General features: G+C 24.8%; 1 protein-coding gene across 1 annotated transcript in view; it reads left to right on the top strand.

Moving 5' to 3' along the window:
- Window positions 1–43: 43 nt before the first annotated feature.
- The window catches only part of LOC111625528 (trafficking protein particle complex subunit 9-like), a 76,990-nt gene continuing 55,574 nt past the window's right edge, over window positions 44–21,459 (top strand). Inside the window, exons 1-3 of the mRNA XM_023368690.1 lie at window positions 44–96; window positions 20,570–20,710; window positions 20,856–21,044. Of these exons, the coding sequence (XP_023224458.1) occupies window positions 20,641–20,710; window positions 20,856–21,044 (259 nt within the window). The 5' untranslated portion in view covers window positions 44–96; window positions 20,570–20,640. The remainder of the gene's footprint in view (window positions 97–20,569; window positions 20,711–20,855; window positions 21,045–21,459) is intronic.

The raw sequence follows: 21,459 nt of genomic DNA on the forward strand, positions 1-21,459 counted from the left end.
ATCTCGTCTATTTATGTATTAAGGTCGCAGCGCCGCCTGGCGGTGATCGGTGACGCGAATCACTATGGTGATCAAAATGGAGACGTCAACACAAGCGTAAGTTTCATAATCATTTATGTATCAGTTATTTAATTGCTTATGAGTAATGCCTCTATTTAGTAAATAAAGTAATAAATAAAATTACAAAAAAACAAATGTAGTATTTAAATTGTGAAATTAATCGTAAATATTTTATTATTTTTACAAATGTCGATTTCAAATTCAAAATTTTAAATTACGTAATTCTGCAGGGTTTTCTGGGATCGACCGAGACGAATTTATTTAATTTAATATATATGCTCTCCACCACAAATTNTTTTTAACAGTAAACACACTTTAAAAATATCCAAGAGATGTTTATATAAGACTTTAAAACGTTTCTTTCAACTTTACTTTTTCTGGAATAATTTCTAGAAATTTTTTTCCAGAAGAAAATTTTCTAGAAAACTGTATATATAAAATTTTAAAAAATTTATTCTTGTTTTATTTATTACTTTTTATACTTTTGAATTACTCATTTCAGTTGAATGGCATTGACTATAAAAGTGAAATTATTGTGTTACTTTGCTCATATATTTGTTTTGTCAAAAATTTAAAAAGAAGAAGAAAAAAAAAAGAGATATGGTTAAAATAAACATCATTTAAAATAAATGCACTAAACACAATATTAAATCCAATGGAGAAAAATTTGTTATGCGGAATTTCTTGCAGGAAATCCTTCTATTGGAGAATTTATTATAGTATACACACAATAATAAATTATGTTTTTATTTATTGTAAGAAGCCTTATTGGTTACATAAAAAAAATTGGATTGCTTCCAATAAAAAAAATATAAAATAACATTTTGCTAATGATGATAAATTATAGTTTGGTCATTTTCAAAGGTGTACTGTATGTACGTGCAAAGATGTAAATACATGCCGTGCTTTTAAGATTTTAGCCATTTTTGTTTAATTTTATTACTTGACAATAAACATCCTATTTAAAAGAATTTCTATATTGTTGTCAAAAAAAAAAATTCACAATGGTATCATAAAGTAGTTTTTCGTTTAAATTTTGAACAATGCTTATTAAATTTATTATAAATTATAATATTTTGTAATGAAAGGATCAATGAATGTTTTATAGAAATATCTGTATTAAAAAATTGTAAGAAAAAGAGAGAACATTTATTCTTGGTGACAATTCCAATGATGAAAAACAATAATTCAAACAGGTCTTTTCTTGAAAGAGCCTGGAATATGCTATGATTACTTATGTTATAATTAAATATTTAATTTGGATTAGTAAGAAAAAATTAACAATTTTTGTTTATATTTATAGTTAAATATTGCTGTTCAAAATACTTTATATATATTTTTTATGTTGTATATTTAGAAAAAAATTTGACTAAAAGATTATTTTAAATATATTCTAATTTGAACAGTTCTCAGTATTTTAATTAAAATTTGTTTTACTTGTTCTTGACAACATGTGTTTTGTAAACAGTGTAAACAGAATTTTTTTTTTTTAACTTTTAGAATTTGTTAATTATATCTTCTTTTAAAAAAAATAAAAGATTGAGAAGTAAAATCTGTGTTTTTCATATTGGAAAAACTCTGATTACTACTACTAATTAAATGATAAAATTAAATATAAGAAGTTGGTTTTAGTTACTACTAAAATATTTTTTGGATTGCAGTACATTATTAGAGGTTTGAACAATTGAACTATAATGGTTTTTAAAACAAATTTTAATATTAATTTTTAATTTTACTCAGTTAAATTTAATAAATGTTGTATTATTACTTTTAAATTTGATGTTTAAAAACCTATTATTTTAATTGTTCATAAATTTTGATAATAGATTGGAAGTTATAAAAATATTTAAAATATAATTGAATGAATTTTTGCAACAAACAAGCGATGTTGTTTTAAAAACTTATTTATAATTACACATATATTGTTCTTTTAATTAATAATTATTGTATTAAATAGCTGTCATCATACAATACTATGCTAAATTAAATAAAACACAAAAGGATCAATTCCTATAGCTTTGGTTATTTCTTCTTACACTTACATGTCTTTCATGCTATAATATAACTAAAAAGTTGGGACCAACTTCTTGGTTATACTTTAGCATGAAATACAACCATTCAAAGGAATTTTACTAGATATTCGACCCCCTCTTTGCTGGGAGCTGCTTGCACTCCAGGCCTTGCAAGCTTTGTACTGTATTTATTTACACTACTGCTTTCATATTCATTTTATTTAAATAATTCTTTCTTCTATTAATTCTATACAAATAATGACTTATTCTGATCAACATATCTTATTATTTTATTATGTGTAATTTAAAATAAACAAATTACATTATAATATACAGTATATCTATTATATGTATGTAAATATAGACACACACAATTAAAAATACAATTTTTATTAAATGCTAATATTTAAATATTAGCTTGTATATATTATACATAAGTAATTTTTAAGTACTGTATTTTTTTAAATAATATGAAATTAAAATTCTATGATAATGTTAATTTTAATTAATTAAATCTTAATTATACTGAAAATAAAAGTATGAAAAAAGAAGAATAGAAAGAGAGGACAAACATTTTTTTGGTAGAGATTAGCTTTTATAACTGAATTGATTCTTATTACAGAAATTGCATTTAGCCCTAAGTATAATTCAATTAATTAAAATATCTATAACCGTAAAACAGATAAATAGTAAGGGCTTATCACACCAATGATAATGGTCACAAATGCTCAAGAATCAAAGTAAAAACATTTAATAAAACAAAAAGGGGTGCACAATAAGATAATTACATAAGTATAAAAACTGTAAAAATCCAAAATTCATTTCAGACTATTTTCCAATAGAAAGATAGTCCCTCGTCAGTTGGTATTAACGAGAGGTCTTAGTATACTTAAAAATTATACAAAGTGAAAAAAAATTAAATTTAAAATTAAACTTAAAACTATGCCTAAAGCTATACAATATAAAGATGAAAACATTGCCATGACTGTAAAGGATGAAATACATAAAATTAACAATGACATCTGCTGCATCATATGTTGTCACCACTTGTGCTCCAGATGTGTAAGGTAACACACCTCTTTTGTAACCACTCCCTGCATCTTGTAGAAATGTCTGAACCTGCAACTCTGTTGTCCTACTGTTTTTTATATATATATATAATTTAAACTGTATAACATTAGTTCATAACTGTTAACCAATATTTTGGCTAACTCATAACTATTTTTGTATCAGCATCCTGTTTGTCACATTACCATGCAACATTAGGAAGAAATATTACTCCTGTCTACATTGATAATGCTTACTGCTCATACAGTCGTGGCAATGTTTTCATCTTTATATTGTATAGCTTTAGGCATAGTTTAAGTTTAATTTTAAATTTAATTTTTTTTCACCTTGTGTAATTTTTAAGTATACTAAGACTTCTCGTTAATACCAACTGATGAGGGACTATGTTTCTATTGGAAAATAGTCCAAAATGCATTTTCGATTTTTATGGTTTTTATACTTATGTAATCATCTTATTGTACACCCCTTTTTGTTTTATTAAATGTTTTTACTTTGATTCTTGAGCGTTTGTGACCATTATCATTGGTGTGATAAGCCTTTACTATTATCTGTCTTACAGTTACAGATATTTTAATTAATTGAATTGATTCTATTTGATTTCTTGCTTTTTAAAGATTTACGGGGACAATATTGAAAATTGTAGTATTTGAAGATAAAAATAGTTTTATTTTAAGAAGTTAGTAAATAAACTTTTTAAAAATAAACAATTTTATTTTTAAAAAATTTATTTATTATGAAAGTTAGATAAATATTCATACAGAAATTAATTATTGATATATAAAGTTATTATAAAATAATTTGACATTAAAAATTTCATTATGGAAGAATTTGTGATAAATTTTTCTCAATTTCTATAAATATAGCTATTTTAATATTTTAAAAGCGTTTATCTTGTGTGTTATTTCCAAATATTATAGGAATTAACCTGGATTAAATTATCCTAGTTCAGCAATGGTGAACCTATAATCCATACAACAATTTTAAGGTATCCCTATTGAATGTTTAGAAAGTAGTAAATTTTATAAAATAAAAAATATTTGATAGATTTCAAAATTTTGCATAAATAGTGTGAATGCAGGTCCTAAAACTGTTGTGAAGTCTTAAATTATGAATCTCAGAAAAATTATCATCAAATAAACAACAGATTTCACATTAAATGATATATTTGTTTTTTATAATCATATTATTAGTTTCTTTTCACTTAAATAGTTTATTTTTCTGATGTAGATTAAACAGTTAAATAAAGTAAAATTTGTAAGCATTAATAAAATAAATTTGTTATTTTATTAATTATTTAAATTAAATTGTTTTTGAAGCTGGTACTTCACCAGTAAATCAAGTCACTAAACACACCTTTCACACAAGTGAGAAAAGTGTGTATAGTGTCTTGATATACTCTAATTAAATGTATGACCTGTGGTTTGGAATTACTAAATTTCCTATTTAATTTTGATTTATCCTTGGAAAAAAGTTTGCTATCATTTTTGTAGTTTTCTTTGGTGATATGATCTTCAAGGTCATTTGGAAAATCTAAATAGAATTTTATAGAGATTATATAATTTATGATTAAAGTACACATTATTAAAAAATTTATCTTGTATTTATCACAATATATTTCTAAGAAATGAGTTAGGCATTTTATATCCTGGACTACTGATTTTGGAGAACAGTACATTGTACTCGTGTTGTCATGAAGTACCATAACTATACTTCCATAACTTGCCAAACAAATCAATCCTGTACATTTTATTATTTTTTTACTGCATTTCAAATTTAGTCCAAATGAATATCAATTTCACTTGAAAATAGTTCTAATCATTCAAAATGTCAAAAGTCAATAAATCACATGGTGCTGTTTGCAAAAAGAACAAGGTTTGTCTAAAGCTATATACAGGAAATCATGGAAAAAAAAAACATTCTGAAAAGTTATGAATAAGTTGGGTATGAATAACTGCAAAACAATATGGTTTTCAAAGCATGTAATTATCAAAAGAAAAAAGTTAGACATTATTATGCAAAGTCTAAAGCTTGGATAACTATAAAAATCTGTGAAGTCTGGTTGTTAAAATGATATCAAGAACTGCAACAGAAAAATCACAAAATGCTCTTGATTATGGATAACTGCCCTACAAATAATAAGATGGAATTGTCAAATTTTAAGTTATTGTCATTTGTTATAGCAAATGGCATTATTATATTGCATATGCCTAGGAGCAGATAACTGAAGAAACAATCCAATATTAAAAGAACAAAATGCTGCATTTCAGAATCAGTTATATCTAACACTAATTTTGAGGAATTATGGAAATCAGTCAGAAATCATTTTAATTTGCAGACAATTCTGGAAGACTTTTTAACTGTTGATATTCTTGTCAATATTAATGATATTCTAACAATAGTTATTTCTTTAACAGACAACTATAGTAATAAGAACTGTGAAGATAACATAATGCAACAGAAGCTGATGTTGAGATTTCAGTACCAACATAGGGGCATTTGCTATGTTAGAACATCTTGAAAGATATTTTGTAAGCATTGGAGACATGCAAACAGTATATCTCTTGATGTTAAGAAAAGATTTCTGCCAACAGTCAATGTAATGAAAGAAAACAAAAATCAATGATTTTTTTAGGGCATTTAATTTTTTAATGATTTTCACTTTGTACTTAGCATTGTAATGCAGTTAATTTCTGTTTTTTCAGACCTTGCTTATAACACTTTCAGTTATAACATACTCTATACTATTTCCCATTGGGTATACTATAACCATACTCAACTGTTGAATTAGTAATAAGATAGCAGTTTGATAATACAGATAAACCATTAAATTAATTATTATTAATTTTATGGAATAATGATGGAAGTCTTCATAATTAGATTTCAAAACATTGTGGAAAAATTCGGTTTTCAGTTCAAAACAAAAATCTTTAAATCCTTGTTTTGGCTCTTTTTTTCTTGTTTGTTTTTGTTATTCTTAACTTGGAGAGTAAATAAATTTTATTTTGAATATTTGTTACAAGAAATTTTAGCATTGAGAAATGCGATTGTAAATCAAACTGTTGGAAAAAGCATTGTAAGGAAGTAACAAATTCATATTATAATAATTTCATATCACTGCATAGTGGTTATAAAGGAAACTTTTTGAGTCTGTTTTTAATTTCAAGAAATTCACTATTAATGACTGTTCAGTTATTAATGAAAAATATTCAAATATCTTTTTAGTTATTGTAACAAGATTAGTTTATTTTAAGTTTGGAACTGATAATGGTCTATAAAATAGACTGAAAATGTTAGTTTATGTAAGAAATTAGTTAATGTGTAGTGTTTCTGAACCTTGAAATATTCTGTATCTCCAAGGGACTAAGGAACATTTCAAGGGAGCCACAGGCCAAAAATCAACTTTTGGTGGCCACAGTTAGAATAAAATATTAAAATTATGTGAAAATGATTAAACTTCAGTATGTAAATTATTAAATTATTATGTTTAAATAAAGTACAAAAGTAAATTTGATAAGGAAATTTTGAGTCTAAAATGTTTTATTTGTTATCAGACAAATACATACCGTATTTACTCACATATAAGATGACCTCGCATATAGAATGAGGTGTGACTATAAAGATTAAAATAAAGAAAATTAAATTTATTAATACGATTCTAATTTTATTTTGTTTAATCACAAGTAAAATATCAAATAAACATAAATGTGCACATTGTCCCGCAAAAATTGCTGTCATTTTAAACTTTAAGAAAAAATCCTGTAAAATCGACAATATAATTTGTTCACATAAAGCTGGACAATCAGGAACCTTTTTTTTGCCAATTCTTAACAGTTGAATCCACTCTCCATCAATTACACTTAAGAGTTTCTCCAAATTCTGATTTCTGAATAATCATCCGTTTTCACGAGGGAATGGATTAAAACTTATATTGGGCTCCTGTGTGATTTTGGAATTTCAATCTAGAATTCAATTCAAAAGCTTTGCTTTTCCTATTGTTATTCATTATTATTTGTAAAAACTCAAAGAATCTTTCACATGCACGTGTAGGATGACCTAGGAATTTGAAGCTGTGATAAATGAATAAAATCTTGTATTATATGAGAGTAAATACGGTACTTTTGTTTCTTATAAATGAAGACTTCAAATCTTGTGTTTATGCAAAGGAATTCAGTTCTCATGCACAATGTCAATATTATTGTTAGTTGATATATAAAGAAATATTACTAAAGTCTTCCTAATTAGATTTCTGTAAATATTTTAAATTATGTTTGTAGTACATTGTGTTTTTATTCATAAAGTAAACATAAATTTATTACATGTTTTACTTTTTAAAATGAATGTATAAATATGTATGTAGTTCATAAGAAATATTCTACAATTATTTTCATTAAAAATCCATTTTGTATGTAAAAAATTCAGCAGAATTTTTAATGTTTTTTTTTTTTTTTCGAATTTTTCCTCAAGCTAATGTTATGGGGCCCACAGTAAAATATTAAGCATAAAAAGGGCCAAAGATCAAAAGAGGTTGAGAAACACTGAGTTAATGGATTAATATAAAGGTGTGTTTTTTTAATTATGAATTTTTTGTGACTTATATATACATTAGTTTATTTCTAAAACATAATAAATCACAACTGAAAAATTTTACACATTATTTATCTGATTAATATGTCAAAAATTCTATTAGGAACCTTTGAATAACTATAATCATTCACAAAACTTTAATAAATGCTAATGTCTCAAATGCAAGCATGCTTAGTTACATAATAGATTATTTTGTTTTGAAATTAAAGAAATAATATAAATTTTATAACAACAAAAATACTAAATTTTTAAAATGTTTAAATAGAGAATTATCTTATATGTAAAACATTTTTATATTTAAAATTTTTACAATATATATTAAATTATATTTCATTATGTATAATGAATATTTATATACAATTATGTAGAAATTAACTATAATTTATTATTTTACATTTTTGAATCTCTGAATTCACTTTAGAAGAAAATTCAACAGAAACACTCATTATATTACATTTTAAAACATTGTAAATTGAATATTTGTATTCATTATATGGAGTGCCCAATTTCTTACTTTGCATATGAAGCATGTACCTAGTGGGGTTCTAAATCTAGTGGGGTGATTAGTCAAAAAAAAAGCAACTATACTGTTGCAATTGTATATCATATTTATAAATAAATCTGTAGTTACAGTTAGTTGTTGTTAGTTTTTGATGAAGTAAAATTATGTAGAGGTCCCAATCTTCTCTGCCTAAGGACCCTGGAAGGACTTAATCCACCAATGGTTGTGTAATACAGGTATACCTTGCCTTACGTCGGTAATTGGTTCCAGGAGAGATGACGTAAGTCGAATTTACTTGTCTCTGAATCTACTTGTCACTAGGCTAAACCATAAATTACCATTCCCGGTTCTCTATTTTATTTATTAATGCATTTCTAATAATATATGGTTAATAAGGATCTATTTTAAGCTTACAAACAAATAAATTTTAGTTTTTAATATAGTACAGAAAAAAGTAATCTAAATTTACGAATGCATGTACTTTAAATACAGNTACTTGTTCTTGACAACATGTGTTTTGTAAACAGTGTAAACAGAATTTTTTTTTTTTAACTTTTAGAATTTGTTAATTATATCTTCTTTTAAAAAAAATAAAAGATTGAGAAGTAAAATCTGTGTTTTTCATATTGGAAAAACTCTGATTACTACTACTAATTAAATGATAAAATTAAATATAAGAAGTTGGTTTTAGTTACTACTAAAATATTTTTTGGATTGCAGTACATTATTAGAGGTTTGAACAATTGAACTATAATGGTTTTTAAAACAAATTTTAATATTAATTTTTAATTTTACTCAGTTAAATTTAATAAATGTTGTATTATTACTTTTAAATTTGATGTTTAAAAACCTATTATTTTAATTGTTCATAAATTTTGATAATAGATTGGAAGTTATAAAAATATTTAAAATATAATTGAATGAATTTTTGCAACAAACAAGCGATGTTGTTTTAAAAACTTATTTATAATTACACATATATTGTTCTTTTAATTAATAATTATTGTATTAAATAGCTGTCATCATACAATACTATGCTAAATTAAATAAAACACAAAAGGATCAATTCCTATAGCTTTGGTTATTTCTTCTTACACTTACATGTCTTTCATGCTATAATATAACTAAAAAGTTGGGACCAACTTCTTGGTTATACTTTAGCATGAAATACAACCATTCAAAGGAATTTTACTAGATATTCGACCCCCTCTTTGCTGGGAGCTGCTTGCACTCCAGGCCTTGCAAGCTTTGTACTGTATTTATTTACACTACTGCTTTCATATTCATTTTATTTAAATAATTCTTTCTTCTATTAATTCTATACAAATAATGACTTATTCTGATCAACATATCTTATTATTTTATTATGTGTAATTTAAAATAAACAAATTACATTATAATATACAGTATATCTATTATATGTATGTAAATATAGACACACACAATTAAAAATACAATTTTTATTAAATGCTAATATTTAAATATTAGCTTGTATATATTATACATAAGTAATTTTTAAGTACTGTATTTTTTTAAATAATATGAAATTAAAATTCTATGATAATGTTAATTTTAATTAATTAAATCTTAATTATACTGAAAATAAAAGTATGAAAAAAGAAGAATAGAAAGAGAGGACAAACATTTTTTTGGTAGAGATTAGCTTTTATAACTGAATTGATTCTTATTACAGAAATTGCATTTAGCCCTAAGTATAATTCAATTAATTAAAATATCTATAACCGTAAAACAGATAAATAGTAAAAACGTTTCTTTCAACTTTACTTTTTCTGGAATAATTTCTAGAAATTTTTTTCCAGAAGAAAATTTTCTAGAAAACTGTATATATAAAATTTTAAAAAATTTATTCTTGTTTTATTTATTACTTTTTATACTTTTGAATTACTCATTTCAGTTGAATGGCATTGACTATAAAAGTGAAATTATTGTGTTACTTTGCTCATATATTTGTTTTGTCAAAAATTTAAAAAGAAGAAGAAAAAAAAAAGAGATATGGTTAAAATAAACATCATTTAAAATAAATGCACTAAACACAATATTAAATCCAATGGAGAAAAATTTGTTATGCGGAATTTCTTGCAGGAAATCCTTCTATTGGAGAATTTATTATAGTATACACACAATAATAAATTATGTTTTTATTTATTGTAAGAAGCCTTATTGGTTACATAAAAAAAATTGGATTGCTTCCAATAAAAAAAATATAAAATAACATTTTGCTAATGATGATAAATTATAGTTTGGTCATTTTCAAAGGTGTACTGTATGTACGTGCAAAGATGTAAATACATGCCGTGCTTTTAAGATTTTAGCCATTTTTGTTTAATTTTATTACTTGACAATAAACATCCTATTTAAAAGAATTTCTATATTGTTGTCAAAAAAAAAAATTCACAATGGTATCATAAAGTAGTTTTTCGTTTAAATTTTGAACAATGCTTATTAAATTTATTATAAATTATAATATTTTGTAATGAAAGGATCAATGAATGTTTTATAGAAATATCTGTATTAAAAAATTGTAAGAAAAAGAGAGAACATTTATTCTTGGTGACAATTCCAATGATGAAAAACAATAATTCAAACAGGTCTTTTCTTGAAAGAGCCTGGAATATGCTATGATTACTTATGTTATAATTAAATATTTAATTTGGATTAGTAAGAAAAAATTAACAATTTTTGTTTATATTTATAGTTAAATATTGCTGTTCAAAATACTTTATATATATTTTTTATGTTGTATATTTAGAAAAAAATTTGACTAAAAGATTATTTTAAATATATTCTAATTTGAACAGTTCTCAGTATTTTAATTAAAATTTGTTTTACTTGTTCTTGACAACATGTGTTTTGTAAACAGTGTAAACAGAATTTTTTTTTTTAACTTTTAGAATTTGTTAATTATATCTTCTTTTAAAAAAAATAAAAGATTGAGAAGTAAAATCTGTGTTTTTCATATTGGAAAAACTCTGATTACTACTACTAATTAAATGATAAAATTAAATATAAGAAGTTGGTTTTAGTTACTACTAAAATATTTTTTGGATTGCAGTACATTATTAGAGGTTTGAACAATTGAACTATAATGGTTTTTAAAACAAATTTTAATATTAATTTTTAATTTTACTCAGTTAAATTTAATAAATGTTGTATTATTACTTTTAAATTTGATGTTTAAAAACCTATTATTTTAATTGTTCATAAATTTTGATAATAGATTGGAAGTTATAAAAATATTTAAAATATAATTGAATGAATTTTTGCAACAAACAAGCGATGTTGTTTTAAAAACTTATTTATAATTACACATATATTGTCTTTTAATTAATAATTATTGTATTAAATAGCTGTCATCATACAATACTATGCTAAATTAAATAAAACACAAAAGGATCAATTCCTATAGCTTTGGTTATTTCTTCTTACACTTACATGTCTTTCATGCTATAATATAACTAAAAAGTTGGGACCAACTTCTTGGTTATACTTTAGCATGAAATACAACCATTCAAAGGAATTTTACTAGATATTCGACCCCCTCTTTGCTGGGAGCTGCTTGCACTCCAGGCCTTGCAAGCTTTGTACTGTATTTATTTACACTACTGCTTTCATATTCATTTTATTTAAATAATTCTTTCTTCTATTAATTCTATACAAATAATGACTTATTCTGATCAACATATCTTATTATTTTATTATGTGTAATTTAAAATAAACAAATTACATTATAATATACAGTATATCTATTATATGTATGTAAATATAGACACACACAATTAAAAATACAATTTTTATTAAATGCTAATATTTAAATATTAGCTTGTATATATTATACATAAGTAATTTTTAAGTACTGTATTTTTTTAAATAATATGAAATTAAAATTCTATGATAATGTTAATTTTAATTAATTAAATCTTAATTATACTGAAAATAAAAGTATGAAAAAAGAAGAATAGAAAGAGAGGACAAACATTTTTTTGGTAGAGATTAGCTTTTATAACTGAATTGATTCTTATTACAGAAATTGCATTTAGCCCTAAGTATAATTCAATTAATTAAAATATCTATAACCGTAAAACAGATAAATAGTAAGGGCTTATCACACCAATGATAATGGTCACAAATGCTCAAGAATCAAAGTAAAAACATTTAATAAAACAAAAAGGGGTGCACAATAAGATGATTACATAAGTATAAAAACTGTAAAAATCCAAAATTCATTTCAGACTATTTTCCAATAGAAAGATAGTCCCTCGTCAGTTGGTATTAACGAGAGGTCTTAGTATACTTAAAAATTATACAAAGTGAAAAAAAATTAAATTTAAAATTAAACTTAAAACTATGCCTAAAGCTATACAATATAAAGATGAAAACATTGCCATGACTGTAAAGGATGAAATACATAAAATTAACAATGACATCTGCTGCATCATATGTTGTCACCACTTGTGCTCCAGATGTGTAAGGTAACACACCTCTTTTGTAACCACTCCCTGCATCTTGTAGAAATGTCTGAACCTGCAACTCTGTTGTCCTACTGTTTTTTATATATATATATAATTTAAACTGTATAACATTAGTTCATAACTGTTAACCAATATTTTGGCTAACTCATAACTATTTTTGTATCAGCATCCTGTTTGTCACATTACCATGCAACATTAGGAAGAAATATTACTCCTGTCTACATTGATAATGCTTACTGCTCATACAGTCGTGGCAATGTTTTCATCTTTATATTGTATAGCTTTAGGCATAGTTTAAGTTTAATTTTAAATTTAATTTTTTTTCACCTTGTGTAATTTTTAAGTATACTAAGACTTCTCGTTAATACCAACTGATGAGGGACTATGTTTCTATTGGAAAATAGTCCAAAATGCATTTTTGATTTTTATGGTTTTTATACTTATGTAATCATCTTATTGTACACCCCTTTTTGTTTTATTAAATGTTTTTACTTTGATTCTTGAGCGTTTGTGACCATTATCATTGGTGTGATAAGCCTTTACTATTATCTGTCTTACAGTTACAGATATTTTAATTAATTGAATTGATTCTATTTGATTTCTTGCTTTTTAAAGATTTACGGGGACAATATTGAAAATTGTAGTATTTGAAGATAAAAATAGTTTTATTTTAAGAAGTTAGTAAATAAACTTTTTAAAAATAAACAATTTTATTTTTAAAAAATTTATTTATTATGAAAGTTAGATAAATATTCATACAGAAATTAATTATTGATATATAAAGTTATTATAAAATAATTTGACATTAAAAATTTCATTATGGAAGAATTTGTGATAAATTTTTCTCAATTTCTATAAATATAGCTATTTTAATATTTTAAAAGCGTTTATCTTGTGTGTTATTTCCAAATATTATAGGAATTAACCTGGATTAAATTATCCTAGTTCAGCAATGGTGAACCTATAATCCATACAACAATTTTAAGGTATCCCTATTGAATGTTTAGAAAGTAGTAAATTTTATAAAATAAAAAATATTTGATAGATTTCAAAATTTTGCATAAATAGTGTGAATGCAGGTCCTAAAACTGTTGTGAAGTCTTAAATTATGAATCTCAGAAAAATTATCATCAAATAAACAACAGATTTCACATTAAATGATATATTTGTTTTTTATAATCATATTATTAGTTTCTTTTCACTTAAATAGTTTATTTTTCTGATGTAGATTAAACAGTTAAATAAAGTAAAATTTGTAAGCATTAATAAAATAAATTTGTTATTTTATTAATTATTTAAATTAAATTGTTTTTGAAGCTGGTACTTCACCAGTAAATCAAGTCACTAAACACACCTTTCACACAAGTGAGAAAAGTGTTTATAGTGTCTTGATATACTCTAATTAAATGTATGACCTGTGGTTTGGAATTACTAAATTTCCTATTTAATTTTGATTTATCCTTGGAAAAAAGTTTGCTATCATTTTTGTAGTTTTCTTTGGTGATATGATCTTCAAGGTCATTTGGAAAATCTAAATAGAATTTTATAGAGATTATATAATTTATGATTAAAGTACACATTATTAAAAAATTTATCTTGTATTTATCACAATATATTTCTAAGAAATGAGTTAGGCATTTTATATCCTGGACTACTGATTTTGGAGAACAGTACATTGTACTCGTGTTGTCATGAAGTACCATAACTATACTTCCATAACTTGCCAAACAAATCAATCCTGTACATTTTATTATTTTTTTACTGCATTTCAAATTTAGTCCAAATGAATATCAATTTCACTTGAAAATAGTTCTAATCATTCAAAATGTCAAAAGTCAATAAATCACATGGTGCTGTTTGCAAAAAGAACAAGGTTTGTCTAAAGCTATATACAGGAAATCATGGAAAAAAAAAACATTCTGAAAAGTTATNATAGATTATTTTGTTTTGAAATTAAAGAAATAATATAAATTTTATAACAACAAAAATACTAAATTTTTAAAATGTTTAAATAGAGAATTATCTTATATGTAAAACATTTTTATATTTAAAATTTTTACAATATATATTAAATTATATTTCATTATGTATAATGAATATTTATATACAATTATGTAGAAATTAACTATAATTTATTATTTTACATTTTTGAATCTCTGAATTCACTTTAGAAGAAAATTCAACAGAAACACTCATTATATTACATTTTAAAACATTGTAAATTGAATATTTGTATTCATTATATGGAGTGCCCAATTTCTTACTTTGCATATGAAGCATGTACCTAGTGGGGTTCTAAATCTAGTGGGGTGATTAGTCAAAAAAAAAGCAACTATACTGTTGCAATTGTATATCATATTTATAAATAAATCTGTAGTTACAGTTAGTTGTTGTTAGTTTTTGATGAAGTAAAATTATGTAGAGGTCCCAATCTTCTCTGCCTAAGGACCCTGGAAGGACTTAATCCACCAATGGTTGTGTAATACAGGTATACCTTGCCTTACGTCGGTAATTGGTTCCAGGAGAGATGACGTAAGTCGAATTTACTTGTCTCTGAATCTACTTGTCACTAGGCTAAACCATAAATTACCATTCCCGGTTCTCTATTTTATTTATTAATGCATTTCTAATAATATATGGTTAATAAGGATCTATTTTAAGCTTACAAACAAATAAATTTTAGTTTTTAATATAGTACAGAAAAAAGTAATCTAAATTTACGAATGCATGTACTTTAAATACAGTAAATACTTGTATATATTTTAATATGATTTTATGTGCTTTAAACGCTTTTCTACTGATATTACGACTTCAATATTTGTGGCAGACAGACGTAAAGTCGAATAAAATGACTTAAACTTGATTTTTATTTTTCCATATACTTTTTTGACAAATGACGTATAATCAAGAACGACGTAACTCGAATCGACGTAAGTCAAGGTATACCTGTATTAAAATGTGTCAAAACTCTGTTTATTTCACAAATTTAAATTATTTTTAATCCAGTTCACATTAAATTAAACTTTCGTTAATTGTATTAAAAATATATATTAATTAATAAATCATACTGTATGTTTTATTATAACAGATTAATTTTCTATAAATAAATATTGTGATATATTGACACATCTTTTAGATAAATATTTCTTGAGAATATTTTTTTTTAATCTTTCTATCTTTTGTTGTTATGACAAATATTTTTGAAAAATACTGTATCACATCACAATAATAATAAATTAGATCTAAAAACATTTAGGATAATAATTATAATTAGCAGGACTCAATAAATACACTCAACCACTTGCTTGTAATGATTAGATATTACCAGTTGGTGAGTACTGTAGACTATACATAATTAAATGTCTTTATCAACACTAATAATAAATATTATAAAATCAACAGAATCATATGGGAGAAAGTTTCTATTGATATTTATATAACAATTCATTCAATCATTATTGTAAATAAGACCACTGCTATCGGATATTTTGAGGAGGATAAAGCATAGAATTGTTTTGTATTTTACATTAAAATGGTTAATGTTGTTAAGAGATGTAAATCATCTTGAAAAATGTTTTATCAAATAATAAATATTGATTTCTTGAAGTTTATTAGTGGTGGTATCTTATGATATGAAGTGGAGTCACTAGTCAAGAAAAATGTCATCATTAATTAAAAATTTTAGCATCATGAATTTAAAGTTTATGTATCATGAATTTAATTAAATCCAAAAATACATTCATGGTATAAAAAGTTATTAGATAATCTCAACAGTATCAGTTAATGACGGGTAGTTAATAGTTTCTAATCAGAACATATTATTAGTAAGTAATATTTTCAAATAAAATGCAGTATATTATGTCATTTTCCAACATCTTGCTAGTAACAAAAATTAAAAAGTATGATATGAATATTTTTGAAATTTAATATGTAAAATTCTGTATGTAATAAATTATATTATCAATAAACATCTCATAAAACTATATAAAGTTTAAATTAACATATCAACACCAAAAATTCAGCAAATCATACATATTAATAAACAAACTAACATTTTCAACTGTCTCAAATGATCATAATCAGGTTTGAAACTTGAAATATACATGTAGTTTGCCTGAAAGGCTTTAGGCTATACCTCACAAGATAAAATAACAAAGAATAAATGATAAAATAAAATAAAAGCCAATTGGATTTTAACTAGAGACAAAATATTAAATTTTTATAAGGGATTCCATTTTTACATATGTATGAAGCATTCTGAAATAAAAGCCTATATCAGATGCTAATAGTTAAATAGATCTATTCTTGACTATCATTATAAATATTGTCAAATTTGTATTTATAAGTGTCATTTACAATTATTCCTTCCTCTGCTTTTGGGATGGGTTAATTGTAAATGCCAAATTTTTCAGTTTCTATGGTACACGGTTAAAATATGGAGACAAAAGTTCTACTTAGTATACTATTTTACTAAGAAATACAAAATATGACACAAAATTTCACTAATGATAACAGCACATGCATTTTTAGATGACATCTTGAAATCAAAAGAAAATTGATATCTTATTTTCAGTAAACAAAATAAAATTTTAAATACAAGCACAGAACCATAAATGAAGACCTTCATAAATAAAGCACCCTTTGTACTTTTTGAGTTTGCATCAGATTTTCAAATTGTGCTGTACAGTCGACCCCCCTATAATTACGGTCCTTATAATTATGATTCCTATAAAACTACGAAAAAATATACGTATTTTGGAAATGTTGAGTCGGATTAGTGTAGAATCGATTAATTTTATGGAAGAAAACCTTTCAATCAGCCGTAGTCTGTAAACTTGACACGTGTCGTGCTGTGATTGGGACGACTTGTAAGAAATCGGATTCCTAATAAATTGGAACGTATCTATATCTTATAGGGGGGTCGACTGTATAGTGATGGGGAAAATTTACAGTTATACCAGTCATCTGGTATTTATTTGGACTTATATATTGAACACACACAGAACTAGAACAACTCCAAAGGAAAACATGAACAATATTTATGACAACAAATACTATCCCAAGTCCTCTTTAGAAAGGCTCTTCCTTATAAAGAGGGAGGATAAAACCTTACAGATATGAAGATTTAGTTATTTTAAATGCATTTGTAAATGTTTATAATTTTTAGTGTTTAATATTTTTTGTCCTACTGTTATCATTTTATTTTCAAATGTTTTCTTTATTTTCTATTTACATTTGTATTTTTATATATTATATTTTATGTATCTGGGTTACTGTTAATCAGGAAGTGGAAATATTTTGTCATATATGACATTTCCATTTGTAAAGAAAATAAAAAAAAAAAAAAATTATAAATCTTCATTACAAACAAACACAGACAGAGTTTTTCTACAGAAAACAAAAAATATCACAATTACACAAAGCTGTAACCCTTGCAAATAAAAACAGCATGATCAGTGGTGTACCTAAGGGAGGTCAAGGCACCCTGGCACTCTCCAAAGAAATAGGAAAACAAAAACCTAGAAAATGTTCTAAAAATCTTTTCCTAATTAAAATTTATGTTTTTATTTGTGTTGTGTTGTCTTCTATTTCTATATTACTTATAAATTCACAGTCACATAAGGTGGGATTTTATTGAATTCGTATTAAAATTTTTTTATCCATTCAATTTGGCTCTCCAAGATTAAATCCTGTCACTGAATATGATACACCATTGACCTGGATCTAACATAGTCCTGGATCTAACATAGTACATAAAAAACACAGACATCTTCAGGCAATCCTGAGTACAGAAGATGCTCCATTACAGGCACAGTAGTGATTTAGCTAGGATCATGTTGACAGAACTGCAACAAATTGCTGGCTTGCTTGGGGATGCCTCTTTGGAGAGATGGAAGATTTATGACTGACATACAAGATTAGGTTGTAAATACAAAAAACTAAAGAAAAAACATTTTAAAAGACATTCACTGTTGAAACTTGTAGGAAATGCCATATCATGCATGAAACTATATAACACATCAGATTGGGTTGCAAACTTTTGGCACAGACTAGCTGCTTACATCACCATAACCAAAGTTTTCTACTTTAAAGTTTAAAGCAGGGGTGGCCAACACGAGGCCCGCGGGCCGCATGCGGCCCGCCTGGAGTCATGTTGCGGCCCATGGAGCTAGGGCAAATGAACGTAAATGTTAACTTTATTGTACATATCACCAAAAGAACATTACGTCATGAGTTATTCCTATTATGTATTTTTAAATTATAGCTAACAGAAATTTGAAATATCTCTTATTTTGGAAAAATTCATAGATTTTTAGCTACGAGTATTTCAAATATCCCGCTATTTGACACTCAAGGTTACTTAGTTTTTTGTCCGACGCTAGGTGTTGATAAAATTTAATATGAGACCTCAGCTATATATGTTCTGTGGTCTTCGGCGTTTTCGGGAAGCTCACAATGCTATCGGGCTCATACTCATAACTACTTTCAGTCCAGCTTGACAAAGTTCCGTGTTATTCTGTAGTTTCGTTTTATTATCGCCAATGCATCTGGAGAGATTTTGCAATCGACGTTAAAATACATATTTAGCATATTTTATAATTACAGTTCAAACTACTTTAACCAAGTAGCCTGTCTACCATATCGATTCTATAAGTAAGTAAACCCTGAAACGTTGGAGAAATTTCGTCAAGTTGGTTTGGAAGAGTTCTGTGAAACGTATTTGGACAAGGATAAATATCCTGAGTTTTACAAATATGCTCTGTCGATGGTTTCGCTATGTGGAAACACTTATGCGTGTGAACAGCTTTTTAGTCGCATGAAGTACATCAAATCACAAGTGAGATCGAATTACTGATGTTCATTTGGAAAACTGTTTGCGTGTAGCGACATCATCAGTGGAGATCAATTTTGATGCACTTAGTTCTGTAAAACAAAGTCAGATATCACACTTTTAAATATTTTTAAATTGTCTAATAAATATGTTTGATTCTCGGTTATGTTTTATTTTCTTCAAAAAAATAAATACTGTATACCTATTTTTTGTGTTTTTTTACATTAAACCAGGCAAGTGTTTGACCACGATCTCACCTACTGGAAAGTGACGATGTGGTTGAAGCTGTAGCACGCTTGCTTGTTTACTTTAATTAAAAAAAATAATAATAATAAAAATAGGTGCGTGGCCTGGCAGGAAATATTATTTCTGAAATTTGGCCCACCTTCTGAAAAGGTTGGCCACCCCTGGTTTAAAGCAAACTCATAATTTTCATATTATAAATATAACTTGGAAAAATTTGAGTTTTTATCGTTTGACATTTATTACTACATTTATATCAAATAATAATATGTAGAAGAATAACAGAATAATTATATAATTTTTCTTTTATATTATTATTAACAAGTAATTGTCTCAAAGACAAAGGAAATCCTTTGTCTTTAAGTGTAAATAAATAAATAATTAATTAATGATATATATTTTAATTAATATTAAATATTCTTATCTGGTTTTCATCTAAAATTCCTTTAATTTGAAGAGTTTGATTTTTAATATTATTAAGAGGGTGTCAAAGAAGAATGCCTTTTTAAAATATTAAATGTGTGTAAAATTAAAATTGAATATTTAAAGATAATCTTAAATTTTAATCTGAAACTTTGTATTTAAAAAGAGAAATTTTCAAGGTTAATTCTAAACAGCATGTAAAAAAGAACAAAGTTAAAAGTTTATTTTCCTTTGCTATATTAATCAGTATATATCAATATTTAATATAAAGTTTAATTTTCAAACAAATGTAATGAATATATTTTCTTTTAATAAGTTTGCATATTATACAACTTTAACATTTTAATTATTTTAGGAATCTCTTAATTAAGAAGATAATAATACCAAATTATTTATTGATTTTGTAACATAATTCTTTGTTCAACAATGAGTCATCCAGACTATAATCAGAGAGTTGATCATCATCGATGTTTACTTATAATTGTGAAACCAATAGGTGAGCAGTTGATTACTTGAAGTTTTCTTACATAATAAAATTTATATTTTTTATACTATAAATAATAATAGGTAAATAAAGAATTACTAATAAAAATTAAATTTAATAATTTACATTTTAGTTATATTATTTTTAATCTTTATAGGAACACAAATCGATAAAAAGAAATTCAGCAAAATATACAAGAAAATTTCTCGAATTCAACATATTACAATACAACTAGCAGAAAATTCAAGAGAAATCTGGCTTAGATATAAAAAGAATTATTCAGTAGAAAGTAATAGTTGGGGTGATTTTCAAAGTCATCGTAAAATTCTAGGTCTAATAACAATAGGTATATATTTTATTAAACTTTATGCATAATAATAACTTGGATATTATTTACAAAAAAATATATTTTTTCATGGAGAATAACAAAATAAACATGAAAAATAAGTTCAAGTGCTTTTAGACTTGCATCTATGATGCAAGTCTAAAAGCACTTGAACTTTATTAAGAAGCACTTTATTAATATAATAATAATATTTAGCAATAAATTCATATAATTTTTAATTTTTTTTAAATATTAATTATAATAGAAACACTAAACATCATTCATAATTATGAAATTTTGTTTTTATAAAAACATACACACTCAAAATCAGTAATAAAAGACAATAGAAACATAATTATTCTTTCTAAAAAGTGCTATTATTAATATGTTTGTTCAATATGTTTCATTAGATTTAATAATCTCAGAAGTTTAATTA

Source organism: Centruroides sculpturatus, unplaced genomic scaffold, assembly GCF_000671375.1.
Source record: "Centruroides sculpturatus isolate CEXI.00-Female unplaced genomic scaffold, Cexi_2.0 scaffold105, whole genome shotgun sequence".
NCBI lineage: Eukaryota > Metazoa > Arthropoda > Arachnida > Scorpiones > Buthidae > Centruroides > Centruroides sculpturatus.